At 39.2% G+C, this 24687-nt stretch overlaps 1 protein-coding gene and 1 non-coding gene across 2 annotated transcripts; both read left to right on the plus strand.

Moving 5' to 3' along the window:
* The first annotated feature begins 5875 nt into the window (after positions 1-5875).
* Positions 5876-24687, plus strand: LOC135463871 (endoplasmic reticulum-Golgi intermediate compartment protein 3-like). The gene is made up of 13 exons (XM_064741327.1): positions 5876-6043; positions 7455-7613; positions 8378-8497; positions 8950-8981; positions 11509-11576; positions 13127-13292; positions 14582-14639; positions 15749-15780; positions 16751-16847; positions 21428-21492; positions 21864-22000; positions 22448-22503; positions 24299-24687. The coding sequence occupies exons 1-13, from the start codon at positions 5947-5949 to the stop codon at positions 24376-24378; spliced, it is 1167 nt and encodes a 388-aa protein (XP_064597397.1). The 5' UTR covers positions 5876-5946; the 3' UTR covers positions 24379-24687.
* Trnap-cgg (transfer RNA proline (anticodon CGG)) lies at positions 21007-21078 on the plus strand. Its single transcript has one exon. It is a non-coding gene; the product is annotated as a tRNA-Pro (tRNA).

A 24687-nucleotide genomic window follows, 5' to 3' on the forward strand; every position in this document is an offset into this window, starting at 1 on the left:
CACAAACGTTAGATGCAAATCCGATTCTGTTAGACGAGTCCGGGACAACCGCAAGTATTGATTTAACGATGTTCCTCTGATGAACAAGCCTATCCCAGCCCAAAAACGATCGATGGTTCAGGGGTCGAATTGGCCCCCGAAAGCTCAGACAGACAAAAACGCTTTTTAAGACGGTTTTTAGCAAGTGAAATCGCGGTATATTTAGCAAGACGGGATGATTAGTCGTTTTGATTGAATGTCGTTTTGGGATCATGAGACCGCGGTACTACTGTATCAGCCAAACATGACAGGAACCAATTGACGCCCGTTCAGATCCCGGGCTTTTAGCCTTTCGGAAGACGCGCTTCTAGACGAGTGTTTGGTCACTAAAATTGTAATAGGAACCGAATAAAAATCCACATATTTTCCTCTTCGTGGGAACGTCTTGTACTTTACGAAAGTATATTATTCCAGCCTTATACGACCGGCCTAGGACCCGGAAACTCTTGCCTTTCAGGTGGCCCGAGACGCCTTTTAGACAATTCCTGGTAGCATAAATTATGGTAGAGAGGAGATATAAGCCTGCTTTCCAACAATATGACATGTACTTTGAACATGTGTATAGGAATGCTAGTTGAGTATAACTTTAAACATCAAACAAAGCCACCAAATACGTAAAAGATAAATTGATAGCAAAAGATCTGATCATGAACTAACCATCCGATACGTTCGACAAAACCTCACAAGCCGCCCACCACACCCCCACAACCCCACCCGCCACTCACCTAGCCACCACCACACACACTTTCCTTACCGTCGTAAGAATGAATGTCATGTTCCTGGCAAAATCCTCCACTCCATGGAAGTATAAAGTACGTGAATTAGAAAGTAATTATCCAATAAGGTCACCACAAATGTACCCTAAGCAGTCGCTACATGTACCGCCCTCATTAGAATCGCCAATTTCGTTTACGGGTCATTTTTAACATGGGCGTTTTTGGGAAAGATAATCCCCTGTTTCGTTTTGTCTAGTCAACAGCCTTTAAAACAGATCGGATTTTGTTTCATCTTGTCTGGCAATCTGTTACTACTGTGATTCTGAAAACAGGACCATTTCTAGTAATTTTGGTTCTGTTTCAAGAATTCCACACCGTTTACAAAAACAGCCTTTGTTAACCCATCCCCACCCTACCACCCTATCTCTCCTCCATCGAACTAACTCATGCACCAGTGAGGGTAGTTGATGGAATACCCAGGAGTGCCTTAGACTCTGATCTAACTTACACGTTAAAAATCGTTTTTTTAGTTTAATTTGCTGAGACAAATTTTATATTTCTTAATAACATCTCTGTTTCATTCATATTTTCCGTCATTGGTCGGAAATATTGAGAAACGATGTCATCAATGAACAAACTGGGAACGCGGGACCATCTTAGCCAAGTCTAGCTCTCCTCCCATCAACGTTATTTTGACAGTTATCACGGTTTACGTCACCTCAGTATAGCTATTTAACTATCGGCCTAACCAGTGGGGCCTTAGGAAAATAGGAAAGTTACGCCTCAAAAAGAAAACCGAGAAGCTTTTTTTTGTAGTTTTATATGTTAGACCACCTCATATACTCCGTATTAATAAATAAGACAAGCGTTTCTTGTATCCTTCAAATCCACGAGCTCACTTTTCTCATAAATTCAGCGGCGAACTCGTGCACTGATTTCCAATTCCAAATAAAAGATCTGAAGACTTAAGGCAAGCCTTTAGACTGTAGATAAATTTGTTGTCCATGGAAACCAAATGATGCAAAAGCTTATAAAAGGATGAAATTCATCTAGGCGTAATAAAATTAGAAATTGGTCAATAATTAAGTAATTAGAAGCTCAGACGTTTTTGACTTTTCGATTGGATTCCATAAGCTCAAACCAGACTGTTTTATAAATCAGTGATTATGCATGGCTTAACGAAACGTTGGCACTATTCCAACCATGAGGCGAGAACTGTTAATAGGCGCTGTACATCCGATAGTTACATTAAGTGTAAGGAAAGCAATAAAAATCAAAGCGTTTGGCACACCAAATATAGATTTCTTGTTTATAGACTTTACAACCATCATCCTCATCGGACTGCTGGCTTATAACCGTCAAACATCAAACACCAGAAGGGTGACAGTCTTTTGGGATAACTTTATTATTTAGTTATTCATTTCATTGGTGTTTTACGCAGCATTCGGGAATATTTCACTGATGTGACTGGATGGGCGTCATGTCTGGTGTCCCTATAGTGGAACTGGATGGACGTCATGCGTGGTGTCAGTATAGTGGGACTGGATGGGACGTCATGTCTGGTGTGACCATATTGTGACAGGGTGGAACGTCATGTCTGGTGTGACCATACCGTGACTCAGCGGAACGTCATGTCTGGTGTCAATATGGTGTGGCTGGGTGGAACGTCATGTCTGGTGTGACCATACTGTGACTGGATGGAACGTCATGCCTGGTGTGACCATACTGTGCCTGCGTGGGATGTCATGTCTGGTGTGACCATACCGTGACTCAGCGGAACGCCATGTCTGGTGTCAATATGGTGTGGCTGGGTGGAACGTCATGTCTGGTGTCAGTATGGTGTGGCTGGGTGGAACGTCATGTCTGGTGTGACCATACCGTGACTCGGCGGAACGTCATGTGTGGTGTCAGTATAGTGTGAGAGGATGGAACTTCATGTCTGGTGTCAGTATACTGTGGCTTGGTGGAACGTCATGTCTGGTGTGACCATACTGTGGCTGGGTGGAACTTCATGTCTGGTGTCAGTATAGTGTGGGTGGATGGAACTTCATGTCTGGTGTCAGTATAGTGTGGGTGGATGGAACGTCATGTCTGGTGTCAGTATGGTGTGGCTGGGTGGAACTTCATGTCTGGTGTCAGTATGGTGTGGCTGGGCGGAACGTCATGTCTGGTGTGACCATACTGTGGCTGGGTGGAACTTCATGTCTGGTGTCAGTATGGTGTAGCAGGGTGGAACGTCATGTCTAATGTCAGTACAGTGTGACTGAGTGGGGCGTCATGCCTGGTTTCGGTATAGTATGACTGGTTCAGAGGTCGTGTCTAGTGTAAGTATAGTGTGACAGGGCGTTACGTCATGTCAAGTGGTTGTATAGTGTGGCAAGGTGGGACGTCATGTCAAGTGACTGTATAGTGTGGCAGGGTGGGACGTCATGTCAAGTGACTGTATAGTGTGGCAGGGTGGGACGTCTTGTCTAGTGACTGTATAGTGTGGCAGGGCGGGACGTCTTGTCTAGTGGCTGTATAGTGTGGCAGGGTGGCACGTCATGTCTAGTGGCTGTATAGTGTGGCAGGGTGGCACGTCATGTCTAGTGGCTGTATAGTGTGGCAGGGTGGCACGTCATGTCTAGTGGCTGTATAGTGTGGCAGGGTGGCACGTCTTGTCTAGTGACTGTATAGTGTGGCAGGGCGGGACGTCTTGTCTAGTGGCTGTATAGTGTGGCAGGATGGCACGTCATGTCTAGTGGCTGTATAGTGTGGCAGGGTAGGACGTCAGGTCAGGTGGCTGTACAGTGTGGCAGGGCGGGACGTCTTGTCTGGTGTTGGTATAGTGTGACAGGCTGGATGGAATGTCATGCCTGGTGGTCGATAGTTTGACTGCCATGTCTGGTTATCAAATAAATTAAATTAATGAAAAAATTAATGAAATGACGAAACTGCGAAAAGTGTTAAAAGTACAAATATGATGTTACCCAAATTATACTGAAAGCGACGTTTAGCCCAATACAACGAAACATTACATAACATAACACCTTCCACGAGTAAAATATATATACACTTTAACCAGAGCCCATACCTGAGAAACAACGGTACGAGTCCGTATGAAAGCATCTGGAAAAAAATGATGACGAGAAATGTCATTTCGATGTGCAGCAGGTGCTTTCAACGAAGCCTCTGTTCATGTGTTCTACAAACATTTACCTATATAGTTACATGACAGAGAGCTATAATCAATATTTGTAATGACACCATATATACACAAGGTAGAGAGTTTACTGTGTATTCGGATTTATTCCAGTGACTATAGTCCCACGACTATATAAGCCCGTACAGCACGCCATTGCGTATTCAGTCAACACCTCTCAGTCACCGTTCCTCAGTTTGCGACGTTTACTAATTAAACACCTACATGCAGGTAATAATAACAGCAATCCTCACCAACCGAAGGAAAAGAGTTCTGTGAAATATACACTCAAAAAATTAATCCGTTCATTTTAATAAAAAATCGTTTGTCTGAGTCATGTTAGAATGTATTCAGTTATCGCAGAAGATTGTTCTGTACAATATAAGACACATATTCTGTTAATTCAGCATACAGATTTTATTAAACTAACAAAATATTATGATGAAATATGAGAGAATTGCGTTATAATAATAAAACACATATCCTAGCATCACTTAGACAACAGGCTTTCTGTTAAAATTAACAGATTAATTTTTTGAGTGTATATTTATTTTTTATCGATTTTTTTTGTATTATTATTATTATTATTTCCTTCATTCGTTAATGATCAGGTTTATTTGTTGAAAATTGCAGAAGCTCTGAAAGAACTATGGTCAGCAGAAAACCTGATAAAAACCAACAGGAAAACTGATAAATCCAACATCAGGAGGCTTGACAGAATCAATAGAACACCTAGCTGAACTTACAGGAAACCTAAGCCAACCATGTAACAGGAAAACTACAGAACCAATAGGAAACCTAACAGAATAAACAGGAAAGCTGACAGAACCAACAGGAAGCCACTGCACTGCGCCTGGCACCTAAAACAGGCATACCGTTAATATGCCTAAAGTCAACATCAACTCTGTCACTGTATATACATAGAAAAAATGATGTAGGACACAGTTATCACAGAAAAATATGTAAAAAATTCTTTAAAGTTTTGGAAGCTGAGAAGTTGAAGTTCAGCACTGGGGATATGGCAATGGCGGACAATTCACGCCGAGTAGCCTGTTGCAGAGGCCCTTATGAACTTCACCAACCACTAGCGCTTAAAGCGTCACGGGTCACTTCAAAAAACCTTCTTGCTCTCGATTTCCAGCGCAGTTTCTTTTTGTGGATAGACAGAAGCCGATGCAATGAATTGGATTTTGCGCTTAGTTTGAGTATGGGAATGATGCATTTTGAACCACACATTTATGAGCAGGGAATTGAGAACGGATATACCCGTATCACAATGCGTACGTGTTGGGCAGGAGACGGCAGTAACTTGTCAGGGTGAGCTGGGAAGAAAACTTCCTAGGGGGATTCGTTGTTTGAAGAAAAATATGGCGACTTTGCATTATTTTTCCTTAGCAATTCAGATTTATTACGAAAATATCTCCCCAAGATCCGAATGAAAAGGCATGTCATCAATCAGAAGGTCCTGCTGTGTTTTCGTAAATTCCCTGAAGTCGGCCCAGCAAACAAGGCCAAATGCTTACACCCTTGACGAACGAGGACGAGCAGGACAGCTAAAACACGACGCTTTTGTCCACGAACATCGCCATGGCCGAGTGTCAAACTACAAGAAACATCTGCCCTTTGAACTGATACCCTATGGTTGGGTAATTCCATAGCGTTATAAATTATAAGGTAGGCTAATTTGGGTGTAACTACTGTCTATACGTTGTGGCACATATTTTTCAGATTTGACAGCTTCGAAATGAAAGAAAAAGTCTCTAATTGATGTCTATGTAAGCTCGCAAAATAAAGAAACGAAAGCAGAAAAAGAAAATGCTATTCAGAGTTTTCTTAGAGCGCTAGATGTGCGTGTTGCGTCCTGATTGTCTCCCTTTGTTATCACTCTTCTGTTTGTGTCGGTAAATAAACACAATACGACTTTCCACATGTCGTTGTTTGATTCGTTTCTCGGATGATTTCCGACTCCTAAACATTTGACTTTATTTACATCTGTCATTAGCGTCCGAGATGGAAACGAAAGATCTGCTCGGGAGGCTGCGTCAGTTCGACGCCTACCCCAAAACGCTGGAAGATTTTCGGGTGAAAACGTACGGTGGTGCTGTAGGTAGGTTCGAACAACCAACTCAAAGCCTCAATTCAAGAGTGTGAAGTTTTCATGTCAGATCGTAGCTCCGTAAGGTTGTGATTACGTATACTATCACAGCCCTGTGTTGTTTCGTAGGCTTACATTGCACACCACTGTACCTCCATTACTGGGTTTAATATACTACCGCTGGGCACCAAATAATTTGTCACTCCGAAGTCATAGTCTTCACAGATAATTATTCCAGGTAGGTGTAGGAATAGGCCTAGATCTCTCATCGCTAATAAATCTGCACAAGCATAAAACTAGTGGAAACTGGATAAATTCTAACTCAAACCGCCATTCTTGAATGCATAGTCCTCAAAGTGATGCCAATCATATATACAATTACCACTGCCACTATCAGGCAAGTTAGACCCTTGGCACGCATAGTGGCTAATTGTTTAGGATCAGTCTCACCAGCAATGGCATAGAGAGAACCCATAATCAATATCGTTGAATAATAAAAAAAAATTTCTGAAACAATATAAGAATAGATTGAACAAGATGCACAAAATTGCTAGTAATGTCAGTGGCTATCTCCCTTGTGTGGGCTGTTAGGAGTATGCATTCAAACATGGCGGTTGGAGAATTTATCCAGTTTCCACTATAATTTCATGCTCGTGAGGATTTATTAGCGATGACACATGGGAACATCTGCCGAGAATTATTAGCTGAAACGACTAAGACTATGAACAGACAAATTATTTGGTGCCCAGCAGTAGTATATTAAAACTAGCAAGGGAAGTACAGAGGTGTTCAAGGTAATCTTATGAAACAATCCCTACAGAGCTAGTCAGATCGATTGCTTTTAAGGGGGTCAACTTACTTCAACTGCAAGACATCTAGCAAATGAGTTCACCTAATTCTGCAATACAATGTAAATGATTCGAGTTGTATCCCTTCAGCAACATGTTTCTAGCTGAACCGTGACACTGTAAATGTGTAACACTGACATAGTGACAATTGCAAGGGATTTATAATATTATACAGAGACCCATGAGCAGACTACGGATGGTCATGGGTTTTCCCCGGGCTGTTCCTGATTTCCTCCCACCATAATGGTAGCCATTGTCATATAAGTGAAATAGTTTTGAGTGAATAAATCAAATACAGAAAATTCAGAGAGCACGCTATGGCCGAGTGGTTAGGGGTTAAGCCCTAAAGTTCATTTACCGTTGATATGGTGGTGTGGTTCAATTTTAACAAAGCTTTGTTGCATTGCTAACGCTCATGATTTTACCTCATGGAGCATACGATTTCAACTTCTGTATTGTAAATTTCATGAAAGATAAAGGCCTGAAGCCTGAAGGCATGATGACAGGAGTCATCTACCTGTAGTTTTTAACTTTGATCATTTTGAGTGTTGATGTAATTTGTTTATCCATTGCAGTGACCATTGTAAGTGGGATTCTGATGCTGATCCTGTTTTTATCAGAGCTGAACTATTACCTCTCTAAGGAAGTGCAGCCAGAGCTATTCGTGGACACGTCCAGGGGTCAAAAACTGAAGATCAACATTGATATCATCTTCCCAAGAATGCCCTGTGGCTGTAAGATTTAGTTTTAGTTTCTTCATGTGTGACAATAATCCAGATTGTGTTTCCAACAGCACATCAGCACCAATGTTCATAACCAGAGGTGACTTATACTGTGGTTACAACCTGACAGACTTTAGCAATAGATCAGTATTCGGATTTGTTCTAGTTTGTCTGTATGTATTTTATAAGTTTTCTACTTGAAACTATGTCCAAGTCCATGTGCAGTTTCAAGTGTAAAAATAAAAAAATTCACCTAAGCTTCATGAAATCTGCTGAATTATTTGTAACTGACTTGTACTACAACATGGGTCCATGTGTGGTTGATGTCTGATACAAGCCGCTCAACAGTGAGTTCAAACACAAATCAATAACAAATAGACATACAAAAATAAATAAATAAATTTGGCGTACAACAATCCTTAGGAAATTAAACAACCCCAGTTTTTAGAATTTAGGTGAGTTTTAAGGAAATGATTCTGATCAGGGTATACCTATTGAATTTTCAACACTAAAGTAACAATCTTAAGACCACTGAAACTTCTGGCTAGAGTAAGATTTGAACTCACAACTTGTATCTAGCCCAATCTCTCTGTCATCTGAAACAAACTAAAATTTGTTCTAATCTTACTCAACACATTATCTCTGAGGATATGATTATCCCTGGCCAATATTTGATCAACCCTTTTATGCATTCATTTCTGCAAACAATATTTATGTGTATGGTCTGTCTTTATTTATATTTTGAATTTTGTTTTTTTTTTTTTCTTTTCTTACAGATTTAAGCATAGATGCAATGGATGTGTCAGGAGAACAACAAATTGATGTTGATCATAACTTATTTAAAAAACGTCTTGATTTGGATGGAAATCCTATCGATGACAGACTTCATAAAGAAGGTATCTGGTTTCATATCAAGTTTACTACTAACCATTATGCAAGCTGACACCTTACATTTTTTCAGAAATGTAAGAACTTACATTGACCTATTCTGCATTGGAGCACCTCAAACCTTCATATGATGTCAGTTGTAAGCAGTTTTAACCCATAAAATACAGAGAAATGACAGATGATTGATGGTAACATTCTGTGGTTTACTGATAGCATAAACAGTGCACAAAAATGACAGATCTATGCTTAATAGCAAATTCCCAGGATTTTAATACTAACAGATATCAATATACAGGAATATAATACTATGAAGAATTTGTTTTTTTATATATGAGCTACAAAGACAGTGTTTGTCCAGTTTGGCTGTACATATATGCCGATACTGCTTAGGTATGTCTCGGAGAAAACAAGAAAAATCTTTTCTCGGTTCAGACAACGTTGTGTTTGTTTGTGATTTCAGGACTTGGAGATAAATCCAAGCAGTTTGTGGAGGTAAGTGATTTGGTCAAAGGCAGACATCTCCCAGCAAGGATGTGTAGCAAACATCTCCCGACACTGATGTGTAGCAAACATCTCCCAACAGGGATGTGTAGCAAGCATCTCCCAACACGGAAGTGTAGGAAACATTTCCCAACACGGATGTGTAGCAAACATCTCCCAACACATATGTGTAGCAAACATCTCCCAACACGGACTTGTAGCAAACATCTTCCAACATGGATGTGTAGCAAACATCTCCCAACACGGATGTGTAGCAAACATCTCCCAACACGAACGTGTAGGATAATTCTTCCAACACAGGTGTGTAGCAAACATTTCCCAACATGGATGTGTAGCAAACATCTCCCAACACGGATGTGTAGCAAACATCTCCCAACACGAACGTGTAGCAAACATCTTCCAACACGGACGTGTAGCAAACTGCTCCCAACACGGATGTGTAGCAAACATCTCCCAACACAGATGTGTAGCAAACATCTCCCAACATGGATGTGTAGCAAACATCTCCCAACATGGATGTGTAACAAACATCTCCCAACACGGATGTGTAGCAAACATCTCCCAATCTGGATGTGTAGCAAACATCTCCCAACACGGACGTGTAGCAAACATCTCCCAACATGGATGTGTAGCAAACATCTCCCAACATGGACATGTAGCAAACATCTTCCAACATGGATGTGTAGCAAACATCTCCCAACACGGATGTGTAGCAAACATCTCCCAACCTGGATGTGTAGCAAACATCTCCCAACACGGATGTGTAGCAACATCTCCCAACGCAGATGTGTAGCAAACATCTCCCAACATGGATGTGTAGCAAACATCTCCCAACACGGATGTGTAGCAAACATCTCCCAACCTGGATGTGTAGCAAACATCTCCCAACATGGATGTGTAGCAACATCTCCCAACGCAGACGTGTAGCAAACATCTCCCAACATGGATGTGTAGCAGACATCTCCCAGCAAGGATGTGTAGCAAACATCTCCCAACATGGATGTGTAGCAAACATCTCCCAACACGGACGTGTAACAAACGTCTTCCAACACGGATGTGTAGCAGACATCTCGCAACACGAATGTGTAGCAAACATCTCCCAACATGGATGTGTAGCAAACATCTCCCAACACCGATGTGTAGCTAAGACCTCCATCTATGTAGAAATGTGTATGAATTATTTTAGAATAGCCCGAATAATTACAAAATATTCACAATATATTGGTCTTTTTCTGTGCATGTGTTACTGTTTAAAATCAGTAATAAACTTTGAAATCATATTTAAACAATAAATAGTACAGGTATTTGTCCTGATATTTTTTGAAAGACAATGATTTGAGGTATTATAGGTGAATACAGAAATTTGATTTGAGTATTGAATATGGATTTTGGGCCAAAACTCTCGGGTGCTTCCTCTTTAATCCATGGTGAACACCCTACAGATGCCATTTGTAGTGAGTGTATATGACTGTTATATGATCATGTGGTTCCTCTTTTATCACTCACTTGTCAGTAACCCTGGTTGCATTATATTACGGTCAGTATGGTGTCACCCATTCATCCGTCTGTCTATGTGAACATAAACTTTTTGAGATCACCACTAAGTCTACAGAACCTAGTTATGACATTTCTTCAAGTTTTAGTCCACCATGAGAGCTAAAACATTGTGAAAACCACACACATCACCTTAAAAAAAGTACCAGTGGTGACCCTTCATTGTGGGGAGTACATTTGTTGTTTTTTTGTTTTTTTTTGAACATTCCGCTTGGAGAACTTACTTAAAGGGTTTGAAACAAGATTATGCCAAACTCACCAAACCTAATACTCTCTCTTCAATCAACGTTGTTACATCAAAGCATACCACACATGAAGAAGAGTTTTCGGTTAACAACATCAAGACATTAACCGAGCCCAATACAAAGGTTATTGACACCATATATTTCCATATTCGTCTCAGTGAGTAAACTGCATAACGAACTCATCCTTACGCAAATGGTCCATGCGAATGATCCATCAATAAGCTCCATTGGCATTTCAAGGGTGTCAGAGAGTTCATACAGATATAGAGGAGACAAGGTGGGGGCTTTTGCAAACTTACATAGGTAAAGGGCATTATTTCACAGTTGCTAGTAGAATGAATATACATAAACACCTATCATATTATAATCACAGCTTTTAGCCAGTGTAGTTTTCGAGAGCCCCCGCCGTATGTCGCCTAAATCTGTGTGAACTCCCAAGACCCTGGGAATACAGATTGTCCTTATTCATTGGGCTGATTGTTGATGCACTGGCAAATCACGTTAGCCGAACAAAGGGAGATAATCTAGTCAACAGACACATATGGCATCGGCTGCAGGATATGGGAGAATACACCCTGGTGACCGTTGTTGTCCACTGAAAACAGAAACTTTTTGTCTGATGCAAGCTAAAGGAATATATGTTTTTTTAAGCTCTTGAGTACAACACAGAAAACACATATCAAAAAAATAAATACCCAAATGTGTCAATCTTTTTGCAGGCTGTCAAAAAAGATTTAGATCCAGATCGTTGTGAAAGTTGTTACGGGGCTGAAACTGTTGATAAAAAGTGAGTATTAAATAATGTTGAGGGCATCTGCTGTATTTCAGTCCTTGTCAAAACAGTGAATTTATTTATTTATTTATTTGATTGATTGATTGGTGTTTTACGCCGTACTCAACAGTATTTCACTTATACGACGGCGGCCAGTATTATGGTGAGTGGAAACTGGGCACAGCCCGAGGGAAACCCACCACCTTCCGCAGGTTGCTGACAGACCTTCCCATGTATGGCCAGAGAGGAAGCCATTAATGAGAGGCTGCTGGGTCATTACGCTGTGCTAGCGCGCTAACCGACTGAGTGACGGAGGCCCCCAAAGTAAAAGACTGAAAAATTGTTAAGTACAAAGTAAACCCCATGCGTACATTCATACAAACATACCGAATGCCACCTAAAGTCTGGCACTTTCAGAAGGCGTTAAAGTGATACTTTTCATGCCAACACTGAAGTTTTTCTGATAGGAAATTAATCAAATTAAAAAAATGGTGGATAAATCCTTTAGAATCGAGCAAAATGTATCATTTGAAAAAATCTAAACTTCAGGTGAAATACAAACGTCTGATGATCTTTTACACTAGTACAATTCATGATTGTCAGTGCTGGTATATTGTTATTATTTTGAATTCCAGACCAGAGGGTTTAAAAAGCAATCAGCGATATTTAGGTTAAGTCTGTGTCATCTCACAGCAACCAATCTTTGTTGCGTTTTGTCATTTCGTGTTTATATAGGCAGGTTTAATCATGGAACCTCAGGAGAAGCTCAAAGTGCTGCTCCAGTCACTATTGAAACTGGATACAAATATTGAAACGATAAGATAGAAATTGTAAGGAGGGGCCTTCCATGGTTAACTCTCCAGCGCAGGGCAGTGACCCAGGAGCCTCTCACCAATGCTGTCAGTGTGAGTTCAGCTCAAGCTGGCTTCCTCTTCGGCCGAACATGGGAAGGTCTGACAACAACCTGCGGATGGTTGTTAAGTTCTCAAGGGCTCTGCCCCATTTTCCTCCCACCGTAATGCTGGGTGTCATTGTATAAGTGAAATACTCTTGAGTTCAGTGTAAAACACCAATCACATAAATAAATAAATAAATCGTAAAGAGCAGAGCTAACAGCATGGTTAAAAGATGTTATGATGAAGCCTGTTACAGGCTGATGTATGGCAGCCTGACTTTTCCTAAAACATATCTGGGCCATTTCGCTATACATAAAGAATCATAACTAAACATAGCCTTCGTTCTATCTGTGCACTTCCTATCCTCACTTCCTTCCGCCACTAAACACAGAAATCATTTATTATGTAACACTAATGCAACCCTTTTGGTGGGAGAAAGACCTCGTAGCTGTCTATTCCCGAATAAAGTCCTCGGGCATTGTGCGTTCTTATCCAGGAATGCACAGTTGATTAGCCTTTCTCTGCTACTAAGTGAAGACTGCCCAGTACTAACTGCGATTACACAGCCAGAGGAGGGAACTGGGTGAGATTTATGGGTCATGCAGTATGATCACTTTGTATATAAACATACCTGTACAGGTGTGACAATGATTGACTCTATAATTACAGATGTTGTAACACTTGTGAGGAGGTACGAGAGGCGTACAGGAAAAAAGGCTGGGCGTTTAACAACCCCGATGGAATAGAGCAGTGTGACCGAGAAGGCTGGAGTGACAAAATGATGTCACAGAAAAATGAGGGGTGTCAAGTTATGGGCTACCTACAAGTCAATAAGGTGAAGTCCTTTGATAGTGTCCTTCCATATACCTTAACTATGACTAAATGTAGAAAACCACAGGAGAGTTCTGACAAAGGGACAACACTCTTATAGGCACTGTTAAAAGGTGAAAGAAAAATATGGGTTTCTTGACCTATATGGCATTGGTGAAGAATCAATGTTTGAAAATCCATGGATTGTGTTGAAATAGGGGAGTTTCAAGTTCAAACTCTCTTGTTACTAAAGGTACAAATAGCCCTGCTGTATCATGTGAGTTGTGAAAAATGTTGGGCAACGTTTGTTGACATTATTTACCAGTGACTTAACTCACTGTGTTCCAGTGGCGGCATGGGCTCGCCCCACCACAAGAACACACAGTATATGTACACACACCTAATGACTCCTCATCGTCATACGACTGAAAAATTGTTAAGTACGTGGTTAAACCCCAAGCATTTATTCATTCATTCCCACCATGAGCTAGAGCAACAAATGACACGTCTTTCCTCTAAGAATTTCCAAAGTTCACAAGGATTCAGCTCCACAGTTTTCTCCATTGTTCATCTACTCTGAATAATTTCTTGTGAACCTTTTGTCAGACGCCCGTGTTAAATGTGATTAGTAATATTTGTCTAACATTTTTTGCAGGTCATATGATACAGTAGGACTTTTTTACCTTTAGCTATAAAAGAGTACAACAACAAAACTCCTCCATTGTTGATAATGAAGACTATGGTAATAACCACACGTGTAATGGTGTAACGGAAGAGTTCAGATTTATTTATCGTAGTTGATAATATCAGTCAGTAATTAATAGATAATAATAAATAGTAAATCCATTTATATTACTCATTCTGGCCCTGTATTTTTGAAGAAGTTCAGATGTGGCCAAAACTCAGATACTGTCTGCATTATATTATATATACGCCACTTCAAAAATTGTTTTTTGAAGGATCTTGAGTGCTTATGCTGGAGATTTTTGTCAGAAAATGGCTAACAGCAAAGACAATTGCCAAATCATTATATTTTTCAAAATATCAGCCTTGTCTGTGCAAATATTACCGTTCAAAATTAGAAATAAAATTTCGTCAATTTTGTTTTCATGCTGGAAACTTACTTAAATTTTGTCCTGTATGAAAACATTGGTGTATGGTTTATATGGTTTTGTATATTGTATGGTTTATATGTTTTTGTATATTGTATGGTTTATATGCTTTTGTATATTGTATGGTTTATATGCTTTTGTATATTGTATGGTTTATATGTTTTTGTATATTGTATGGCTTATATGTTTGTGTATATTGTAGGTTGCAGGAAATTTCCATTTTGCACCTGGTAAGAGTTTTCAGCAGCATCATGTTCATGGTAAGTTTTTATCTCTTGTTTGATTTTACGAAGAAGTATTGCTTTGGGAGCGGGAGATCCAGGGTCAATCCCTGGTCGAGTCACACCAAAGTTGTAACTTCCTTGCTTGGCGTTCAGCATGAAGGGGATGGTGCAAGGACTGGTTGACCTGTAGCAGCATAATGGCTTGGGCGGGACGGCTTACTTGCCTTTGGTAAGGCGTCTCAGTGAAGCAGCACTATATAAAAGAGTAGTGGAAATCCGTCCTGCTACAAGGAGGCACATTACATACACCCGAAGGATTCCTTCGTCGTCACATGACTGAAAAATTGTTCAATACGACGTTAAACCCCAAGCACTCACTCACTCACTCACTCACTTTGCCCAGCAGATAATGGTTCCCCAACTAGTAATTCAGCTTTAGCATTAAAATTCTTGAGTTCTGACAGGAATACGGCGGGAAAATGGAAAAGAATTCATTGCAACAAAATTCACACCATCTTTCAAAAGGATGTATTATTTAGAAGTATTTAATGCAAAAAAACTAAAGAGTCGTCAAAAACAACATCTTTGAAAAACATGATGTTTTGTATGTGATGTTGAATCAGGCATGCACACATGAAGGCAGTTATGCCGGAATGTCCGTAGAATTGTGTTCAAGTACAGCGTGATTAGTGGTCATACATCAGCATATGGTGATACCACGTGTTCGTGCTTGATGTCACGCCAGTCGAAAGTGAAAATGACTTTTGCTTCCGTATTAGCCCCCTGATGCTGCAATTATTTAACAATCTACGAAAACAATTCAGACTTTCTCGATAATGATCATTTAACCTTGCATTTAAGACAAAGAGGTTTTGAGACTAGTGTAATCCTTTTAAGTCGAAGTTGTGTCATGTAAGGTGAGGTAAGGTCCCATGGGGTTCTACTCGGTTTTCCCCACCCATAAATCAGACCAACCGAAAAGTTGAAAACTCTGAGCAAATAAATGCACTTAGTTCAGTAAATTTAAAGCACTTTGAAAATTTAAGATGCTCAGAGGGAAATTTCAGTGAAAATTGTGTAGTATGTGATCCAAAAGATCTTTCACAATTACGTTTTTAATCAAAGCATCTAATTATTGTTTTCAGTGCACGATCTTCAAGCTTTTGCAGGGCAAAAGGTGAGAATTAACTCTGTACTTGAGCTTGTAACACTGCATGGAATTTATAGTCATTGATTGAATGATTTACAGCATGTAGTGAAAGTATTAAACTCTGCTAACAGACAGGAAGTACCCCCACGCAGAATTCCTCAAGAACTTGTATCTCTTATAGGCCCATTAAGTCACATTCGCATTTCAGACGGCTGCCATTTTTTTTACTAAAAATATTGCAACATCTCACAGAGCTGGGTGCTAATTTTCACTCAACTACCTATGATTAACCTAGCGGTGGCATGCTCACTGCATTATATATCTGTTTCATTGAAATTCTGCATTGGAAATTCTGTCATCGTTCACAGTGACTTATAGTAAACACAAAGGAGAAACTAAAAATGCAAAATAAAGAATGTTACTTTGAAATGTTGACGGTTTTTTTTTTGGGCCGTGCAAAGCAGCTGCAGCCTCAAACTTCAAAGGCCACTGTTCTCGACTGGGTGCTAAATTGACCATGGCTGCCCAGTAGTGGCGAATTTCACTTATTGAGAACAGGCGTTTTCATTGAGTGATAGGCCCTCTCTTTCAGTATTAGATATTTAGCCAAGGATCAGTCTGTACACAATTACCCACCAATCTTAGAACTCCATCTGTCAGCACATAAAAATAGGAGAGCTGCTTTTCTGTATCTGGTATGCTCAGACCTTTGCCAGTTTTTCCGTCCCCTTAACTATCTACTGGTGGCCTCCATGGCCGAGTGGTTAGTGTGCAGCGCGTGGCTGTGAGTTCAAGTCCAGCTCATGCTGAGTTCTGTCTGCATGTACTGTATGTGGGATGGTCTGCCAACAGTCTGGAGATGGTCGTGGATTTCCCTTAGGCACTGCCTAGTTTCCTTCGTAAATAACGCTGGCCACTGTCATAGAAGTGAAATATTCTGGAGTATGGCGTAAAACACCAATCAAATAAATAAATGAATAATTACATCCTCTTTCAGTTCAACATCACGCACAAAATCAACCACCTGTCTTTTGGGAAGGATTACCCGGGCATTGTGAATCCTCTAGATGGACTAAATGTGAAGGCCACTGAAGGTAGGAGACTCTCCCTTCTAGAATCTTTATTGCATGGAAAGCTACATTTTTTGTAACAAATTGTTTTTTCAGGAATCTCCACAGGGGGGAGGAGGGTGAGTGAGGGGGTGGGGGTGGGGAGTGAGTGAGGGGAGATCTCCATGGTTAGCACACCAGGGCGGCCCAATGACCCACGAGCCTCTCACCAATGCGGTCACTGTGAGTTCAAGTTCAGCTCTTGCTGGCTTCCTATCTGGTTGTACGTGGGAAGGGCTGCTAGCAATCTGCGCATGGTTGTGGATTTGCCCCGGGCTCTACCAGCTTTCCTCCCACCATCGTACAAGTGAAATAATCTTGAGTACAGTGTAAAACACCTATCAAATAAATAAATAATCTCCAGGTATATTTTGTACAAGAGATGAAAAGGGTGGTTTTGAAATAAAGCCTTATGCCCAAACTGTTATGGAGAAAGTTTGAAGTTTTAAATCTGTTGTGTTGGAAGTGGGTAAGGGTTGAGTGGTTAAGGTGCTGGCCTTTTAGTGCTCTTGTGATTGTTTTCAGAGTCAAACGTTCGTTGAAGATCACTTCACCTGTATGGTGTGCATGTTTGTGAGTCATACATGGAAGAGTTTGTCTGTAAGCTGCCAGTGGTCGTAGGTTTAACCCTGGAAACTCTGGATTCCTTCACCCATAAAATTAACTTCTGTCGTATAAGGGAAAAACTCTTGAGAGTGGTGTTAATAGATTTATTTATTTATTTGATTGGTGTTTTATGCCATACTCAAGAATATTTCACTTATCGTTGTTGTTCATCTGTCAATCACTCTGATCAACAAGGTGGCAGGACTTTCGGGGAACTCACTTTCAGAATCTCTCCGTACTCTCACGCTTACATGTTAAAAGACAACACTAGACCAAAACATGCATCGACTCAGCATCCTACTAAGTTTATAAAGCGCACCATTTTATTTGTGTAATATGAGATATCTCAGTTCAAAGTAAATTCAACAAACTTCATCTTTCAATACACTTGTAACATTTTATTTAAATTGCTGTATTATTACAACACCAAAAATATTGTCTACAAAAATCACATTCTTTTCCATGGGAATCCTGACGTGCATACTTTAACTTTCAGATTTGGCCATGCATGATATTGTAAGCTTTTCTGCCATAAATATAACTGTCCCATCAAGGTTTTCAACACAGACATGTATCAGGATGTAGGGCATAGCTGCTGAGATTGGATTCTTAAACCATTAAGTTGCATGAGATTTAGATTTTGAACATTTTTGATTGGCCAGGAGTTTTGTCTATCTTTTTAATTCTTTTTATCCAACTCAACATCCAGCACGGCACACTTCCATTCCATTTCATTGCCCCCAAAATCCATAATGTTCAGGTCTTGAAAAAAAAGTTCACAGCATACACATATTATCAGTACTGTTGTGTGGTTCTTAATCTTAAATTTCAGGTTTTGATTTGCTATGTGCATGTAATACGTAAAGTAGAATGCCATAATTAGTAACTGGTAGAGGTAATGTCCCCTTCTCCATTTCTCCAACACTATGCCTAAATGGACGCTGCTGGAGTGAAACATGAGATAAACAAAAACGGCATCAGGAAATTTACATCCTCATGGCAACCAGAACATCGTCCATTTGAATGCCTTAAAAGCCTTGGTTGTCGGCCTCCAGTAAATTTCCACACGCTGTAGGAAGGAAAGTTTTATCCTGTTTGATCCCAGAATTTAGCAAGTGTTAACATCGGATGCCTGTTCCTATTGCCATAAATGTTCCGAATGTGCCTCCACCCTGAATCATTGTTTTTCCTACGTTCTGTACAAGTTCTCTTCCCCTCATTCCATACCTACAAACACAATCAAAACGCATGCTCAGTTTGCAAATCTAATATTTAAGGACAAGTGATAAAATTGCTGTGTTCTATAACACTGAACCACTTGATCACATCTATATCACCTATATGAATGAATGAATGAATGAACGACTATGGCTTAACGCCACATCGGCAATATTTCAGCCATATCCTGGAGTTGAAAATAAGGAATGACTATCAGTAAGGTAATGAAAAGATCAACAATGAAACAAAAATGGTCACACATGTTTAAAAGCACATGAAAATAACTAAAACAGTTAAAACTAAAAAACCACAATGTTTGTATAAAAGTTAATCTAGAAAATTGCATATGTGTATATCTTTATACATGTATATTATAATACTGTTATTCTTCAAATTTTTCATATGTTTGCAAGGTGTTTAATCAAGCAAATTCTGGGGACATTCTTCTAAGTGGACTGATAAAATTATACTGATATAATTATACTGTGAAGCCCCGAAATTGACAAATGTAGTTTTGTCTAAACCTAATTATAAATATGCATAAATTGCACTGAAATTTACTCTTCCATATGCTAAAAGGATGAGGATATAGTGTAACAATAACAATTAGAACTCATAATTTAAGCCAGTGTCCATGAAATATTTTATGACACCATCGCAAATAATAAGTTGCCTAAATACACTTATATAATTTTGCATTCTCTGAAATGTTTTCTTCCTGTTCAGGCTTCATTTCCTGACTTGGCCTCGTTATGTTGTTTGAATTGTCCAATTTGCTTTAATGCAGTCTGGTTTATCAATGTACAGAGGCCAGAGTGCAATAAAGTTATTCAAGCCAAGCTTAAACCTTTACAAAGTAAATGACGCTTTAGCCTGGTCTACAGAAAATACTGGGCTTAATGGTAACACACTTTTGAACAACTGGGCCCAGTGTTACAAGTGCTTACTTGCAGACTTGTGTTATTGAGTTAGTAACATTTTTCTGCTCGTACACAATGTTTTTAAAACCAGGCTATCAAATTTAAATAACCATAGTAATTTTGTTTGTAGTTAATTGTTATAGATTAAAATAAAAACATTTTACTAAAATTACACAGATGTACTGGCACTAACATGGATCAAGCAAAATAAGTGTCAGAAAAATGATTTACACTCTGCAAAATATATATCTTCGGACCTTCCCATGCCAATACAGGACCAGTCCTCTGATCCAAAAAAAAAAAATGAAATTCGACAGTTTACTGGATGAAAAATTATCAGAACACCACACAGGCAACTTCACCAACATCTTGTTTGTAGACCATACCCCCACTTCCATCCCACAATGCTGAGCGATGAAGGTGCAAGATGTGTAACTACACAGTATTTCAAACAGAAACTGCTCATGGTTAGGTTGACGTGTGATCTAACTGAGGCAGAAGTTGCAATCTTTTCACGCTCACCTCAATGCAGTGAAACCACCGAACAATGCTCCAGACGCCATGCCTACACAGAAACCGATCATAAATCCCATCTTCATCCTGTCAAAACAGCTGGGGCCTGAGCGCCCCATGGTGTACCCACTGGGGGGAGGGGCAGGCATTGTTACGGGCTCTGGAAATGAACAGTGAACATTGTGATTTACATTTACGTTGATGGGAAATACCAGGTCATAGCCGCAACTTTGAAAGACGTTCAGCTGAGACTATCACATGAAATGTAACTGTAGAACGACTGTGTGTGTTATAGTCCTGAAAATGCTAATATCTGATGCCCTTCCATTGATTACTATGAAAACTGGTCCATGCTAAACGAGATGCCTTCCGGCTCACAGATTGAAAATAGCGCAAGATCGTGTCGCACGGAAACACGTGAAGTTGTTGTTGTTGCCTGGACCATTGCCCTTGAGTTTGATGTTCAACTGAACGAAACCAAGCTTTTATCGTTTCACATTAAACGAACGGTACCTTTGCAAATAGGTATTCTTATTATCTCAAGCACTGAAACGATTCTTACCGTTCACTGTCGAGAATTTATGACGGCGGGGACTTTTATTTGTAAATTTTGCGATGCACTTGATGGCAAAATTTAAACCGGAAGTTGCATGTCGACGAGTCTCGTACATTTCCGCTAAATAATTGCTGACGTAAACAACCGGACTGACTGAATGCTAGGCTGTTTTCATGGAAAATTTTTGTGGATTCAGATTTTGGTTATTTGTATTTGTCATGGCTGTTGGTCAAATTGAAGTAAATGTGAAGATGAAGACAGGTACTGCGAATGAAAATTGCGATTCTTAGGCCGTTGATGATACCGTAAATGTAGCGGTTGTTAGCGTGCTGGCCAAGTGGTCTAGGGGTATGATTCTCGCTTCGGGTGCGAGAGGTCCCGGGTTCAATTCCCGGCTTGGCCCAATTGTGATTTTAGTTTTTCAATAATTCAGGTTGGTGCGGTGTGTTACATGTGTACGTGTTTTATTCATGTATTTAAATATTTTTTCTTCTCATAAATCTTTGGGATCGAGGAAGATTTTGAAGTAAATATATCTGAGTTAAAGTTAATATGCTGTGACTGAAATCTTTTAGATAGAAGCAGAAGTAAATGTGGGAAATTCAGATATTGTTTTTTTTTTCTTTTTAATTAATACATGATTGTATTTTGAAAGCTGTACTTCAATTTCAGGTCACTTTTAACACTAAATATAACTGTAAATAACAGGATTTATTGGTAAGCATAATATATCTTCTTTTTCTTTATTTCAGTACAAATGATGTACCAGTACTTTGTGAAAGTTGTTCCAACAACATACGTCAAGACAACAGGACAGGTAGGGAGAAAATTAATGAATTCATAAATAAAAAAATGAAATACTAGTAAATAATATATTTTTTATGACTACTTGTCACTTTTTGATAGACACTTTAGTTATATGATCAGAAAGCCCTGAAAACAGGAAGATCATAGGAAACTCAAGAATGGAGAAAATAAAGACATGGATTTTTCATTTCATTCTTTTTTTTCAGATTTTACATTTTTTAGTGTCACTTGAATGGATGGAAATCTTAAAACTGAATTTTGTCCTTGTTTCCAGTTATCTTCATATACATGTATTAGATAAATGTGTGGAAAAAAAACTTTTACAATTTAGTATACATCTATATTCTTAACTGTTTTGTGCTATTTATTTTTTGTTTTCAGACATTGTACACAAATCAGTTTTCTGTGACAAAGCACTCAAAAGTTGTATCTCATTCTTCGGGCGAGTCAGGATTGCCTGGAGTGTTTTTCATGTACGAGTTGTCTCCAATGATGGTGAAGTATACAGAAAAACAGAGGTGAGACAAATTTCTCCATGGAGTGAGACCAGTGACTTTTTTTTATTAATACATTGATTTCAGTAACTTCAGTAATCCTACAAATCCTTGAAGAGCTATTTCAATTCCCAGAGAAAATTGGTGGACTGTTTTAGAATTATGTGAAGGAAATACTATGGAACAAAGCTAACGAAAAAGGATTTCAGTGTGTGAATGATGGTATTTAACTACGAAGCTTATCACACCGATTTATTACATGATTTACATTTATTACATGATTTACATTTATTACATTACTGCATTGCTGTTTCAGTTGGTTTACTCTGGGCACTCTGATTTCCTTCACCCATAAACCTCTTGAGGACAACATTAAACACCAATGAAATAAATGAATAAATAAATAAATAAGCAGACATTGTTTCTTGTGTATTTATCACAGCCCTGTAAATCTCTTTCTCCCCTGCTCAGGTCCTTCATGCACTTTTTAACTGGAGTCTGTGCGATAGTTGGAGGTATATTTACAGGTAAGCACATGATTAAATCGATGATTGTGGCTTAAAATTGAACTAGGTGTACAGAGGTTTTTGATTCAAAACTGAAAGTGAAAATATCGGAGTAAATACATGATGGTCATTGAGTTACATTTTTGTGTTATTTTGTTTGTGTGTTTGCATTTTTTTAGCTCAAGTTTGACCAGATACTATTCAGAAAAATATCTGAGCTTGATCAAAACTTTATGGCTTGTTCACCTTGGATTTTGGAACACAATGGTTTTTAAATGTGCAGCATCTAAAAGCACACTAAAAGAAAGACATTTTAATAAACATTAAAACGTATCCATTTAAGTATGAGAAGATAAGTACAAGAATCTCGGCTAAGTAATTTCTGGGGCGCCTACATGGCTCAGTTGATTAGCGCGCTAGCACAGCCTAATGACCCAGGAGTCTCTCACCAATGCGGTCTCTGTGAGTTCAAGTCCAGCACATGCTGGCTTCCTCCCCAGCCGTAAGTGGGAAGGTCTGCCAGCAACCTGCAGATGGTTGTGGGTTTCCTCCCACCATAATGCCGGCCGCCGTCATATAAGTGAAATATTCTTGAGTACGGCATAAAACACCAATCAACTAAATAAATAAATAAACAAGTAATTTCTGTAGGAGAAATGCTTTAAAGAGTTATCAGATGCCATGGTTTCTTTGTTGGGCATTTTCCAACAAAAAACCTGATTGCTTTTGTGTATAAAATAAATTATTCTTAGTGCAGCCAAAAAAAAAACAAAAAAAAAGTGAGCTAGATGATGTATTTGTCCTAAAAATTGACGCAAAATAGTTCATTTATAACGATCAAAAAATATAACTTTTGGCACTGATATATATATATTCTTTAGGTCTTTTCTCAGAATGCGTCATTCAGTAAACGCCTTTCAATAAATCTCTTAGAATGCATCAGACCTTTTCTTTTTTTTTTTTTTGTTCATGTTTATTCAAGCATATTCTGAGGGCATTGTTCAGCATAAACTGATAAAGTTATGCTTTTTGTGAAGCCCTGAAATAGGCCAACACAAAGACTAAAGACAGTTCTGTCTCCAAAACCAAACTGAAGTAGTGCATGAATCACATTGAAAAATGCTCGCTCAGATGTGAAAAGGTAATAGAACTAGGGTAAATAAAAAATAAGGTTGGAATCGAAGCACGTACGGCACAGGGTTCAACAGGTAGTGTATATCAGGTTCGCCATGGGTAATGAAGTGGAAAATATTTTCAGCAAATATGCGAACAGGGGAGGGCAGTCTGATTAGTTTGTATGAGAACAGTTCATAGTGGATATAGCGGAGTAATATCACAAAGAACAGACAAAGAAAAATGCGAGGTATTGCCAAAAGAAAAAACAAATCGAAATCTAGAAACAATAATATGTGTATTAGTATGTAAGGTGCTTCTGCTAATGTTAATTTTTGTTGTCCGGTAGACTTAATACGACTGCCCTCTAATTAGGGCACATATTGATAAATTTAGTCCTGCCCATATCGACTATCTTGGATGGTGAATGGAACTATATGACGCTGAGTTTAGTGTTGTGTTAAATGACAATGGAGTAGATGTTTCCTAAATATTCTTTTGTGTATGAAGACCTTGGGGAAGGACAGTTTCGTTGTAAATTGACTAATAAAGATATTATTATTATTATTATTATTTTTATTATTATTATTATTATTATTATAGTGTCGTTGTTGAATGTTATTATTGCTAATATCGTCGTAGTCGTCGTTTTTGTTGCTGTTGTTGTTATCATTATGCACACATGTGGTTCGGTGTGTTGTAGTGGCGGGCCTGGTGGATTCCATGGTGTATCATTCAGCGAGGGCAATTCAGCAGAAGATAGACCTGGGCAAAGCGTCATGACCCTGATACCTGGATAATTTACCTGTAATAAACAACTCCTTTCATCTCTGTTACTGTTTTCATGGCACCTGGATTTTGTCTCAAGTCAATAATTACTGCTTGCTGGTTTGATGCATCTCTGTTTTTATGAACTGTTTCAGCTAACATGTTTAACCATCTGCTTCCCAGGAAGGCTCACCGAGATATATTATATACATATAGTTATGTGGTAGTTGGCAAAGTTTGCACGAAACCCCATATCTAGTAACTGCTGCCGGAGACCTCATGCATGAAACCTCATGTTTAGTGACTGCTGCCGGAAGCCTCAGG

Source organism: Liolophura sinensis, chromosome 3 (assembly GCF_032854445.1).
Source record: "Liolophura sinensis isolate JHLJ2023 chromosome 3, CUHK_Ljap_v2, whole genome shotgun sequence".
NCBI lineage: Eukaryota > Metazoa > Mollusca > Polyplacophora > Chitonida > Chitonidae > Liolophura > Liolophura sinensis.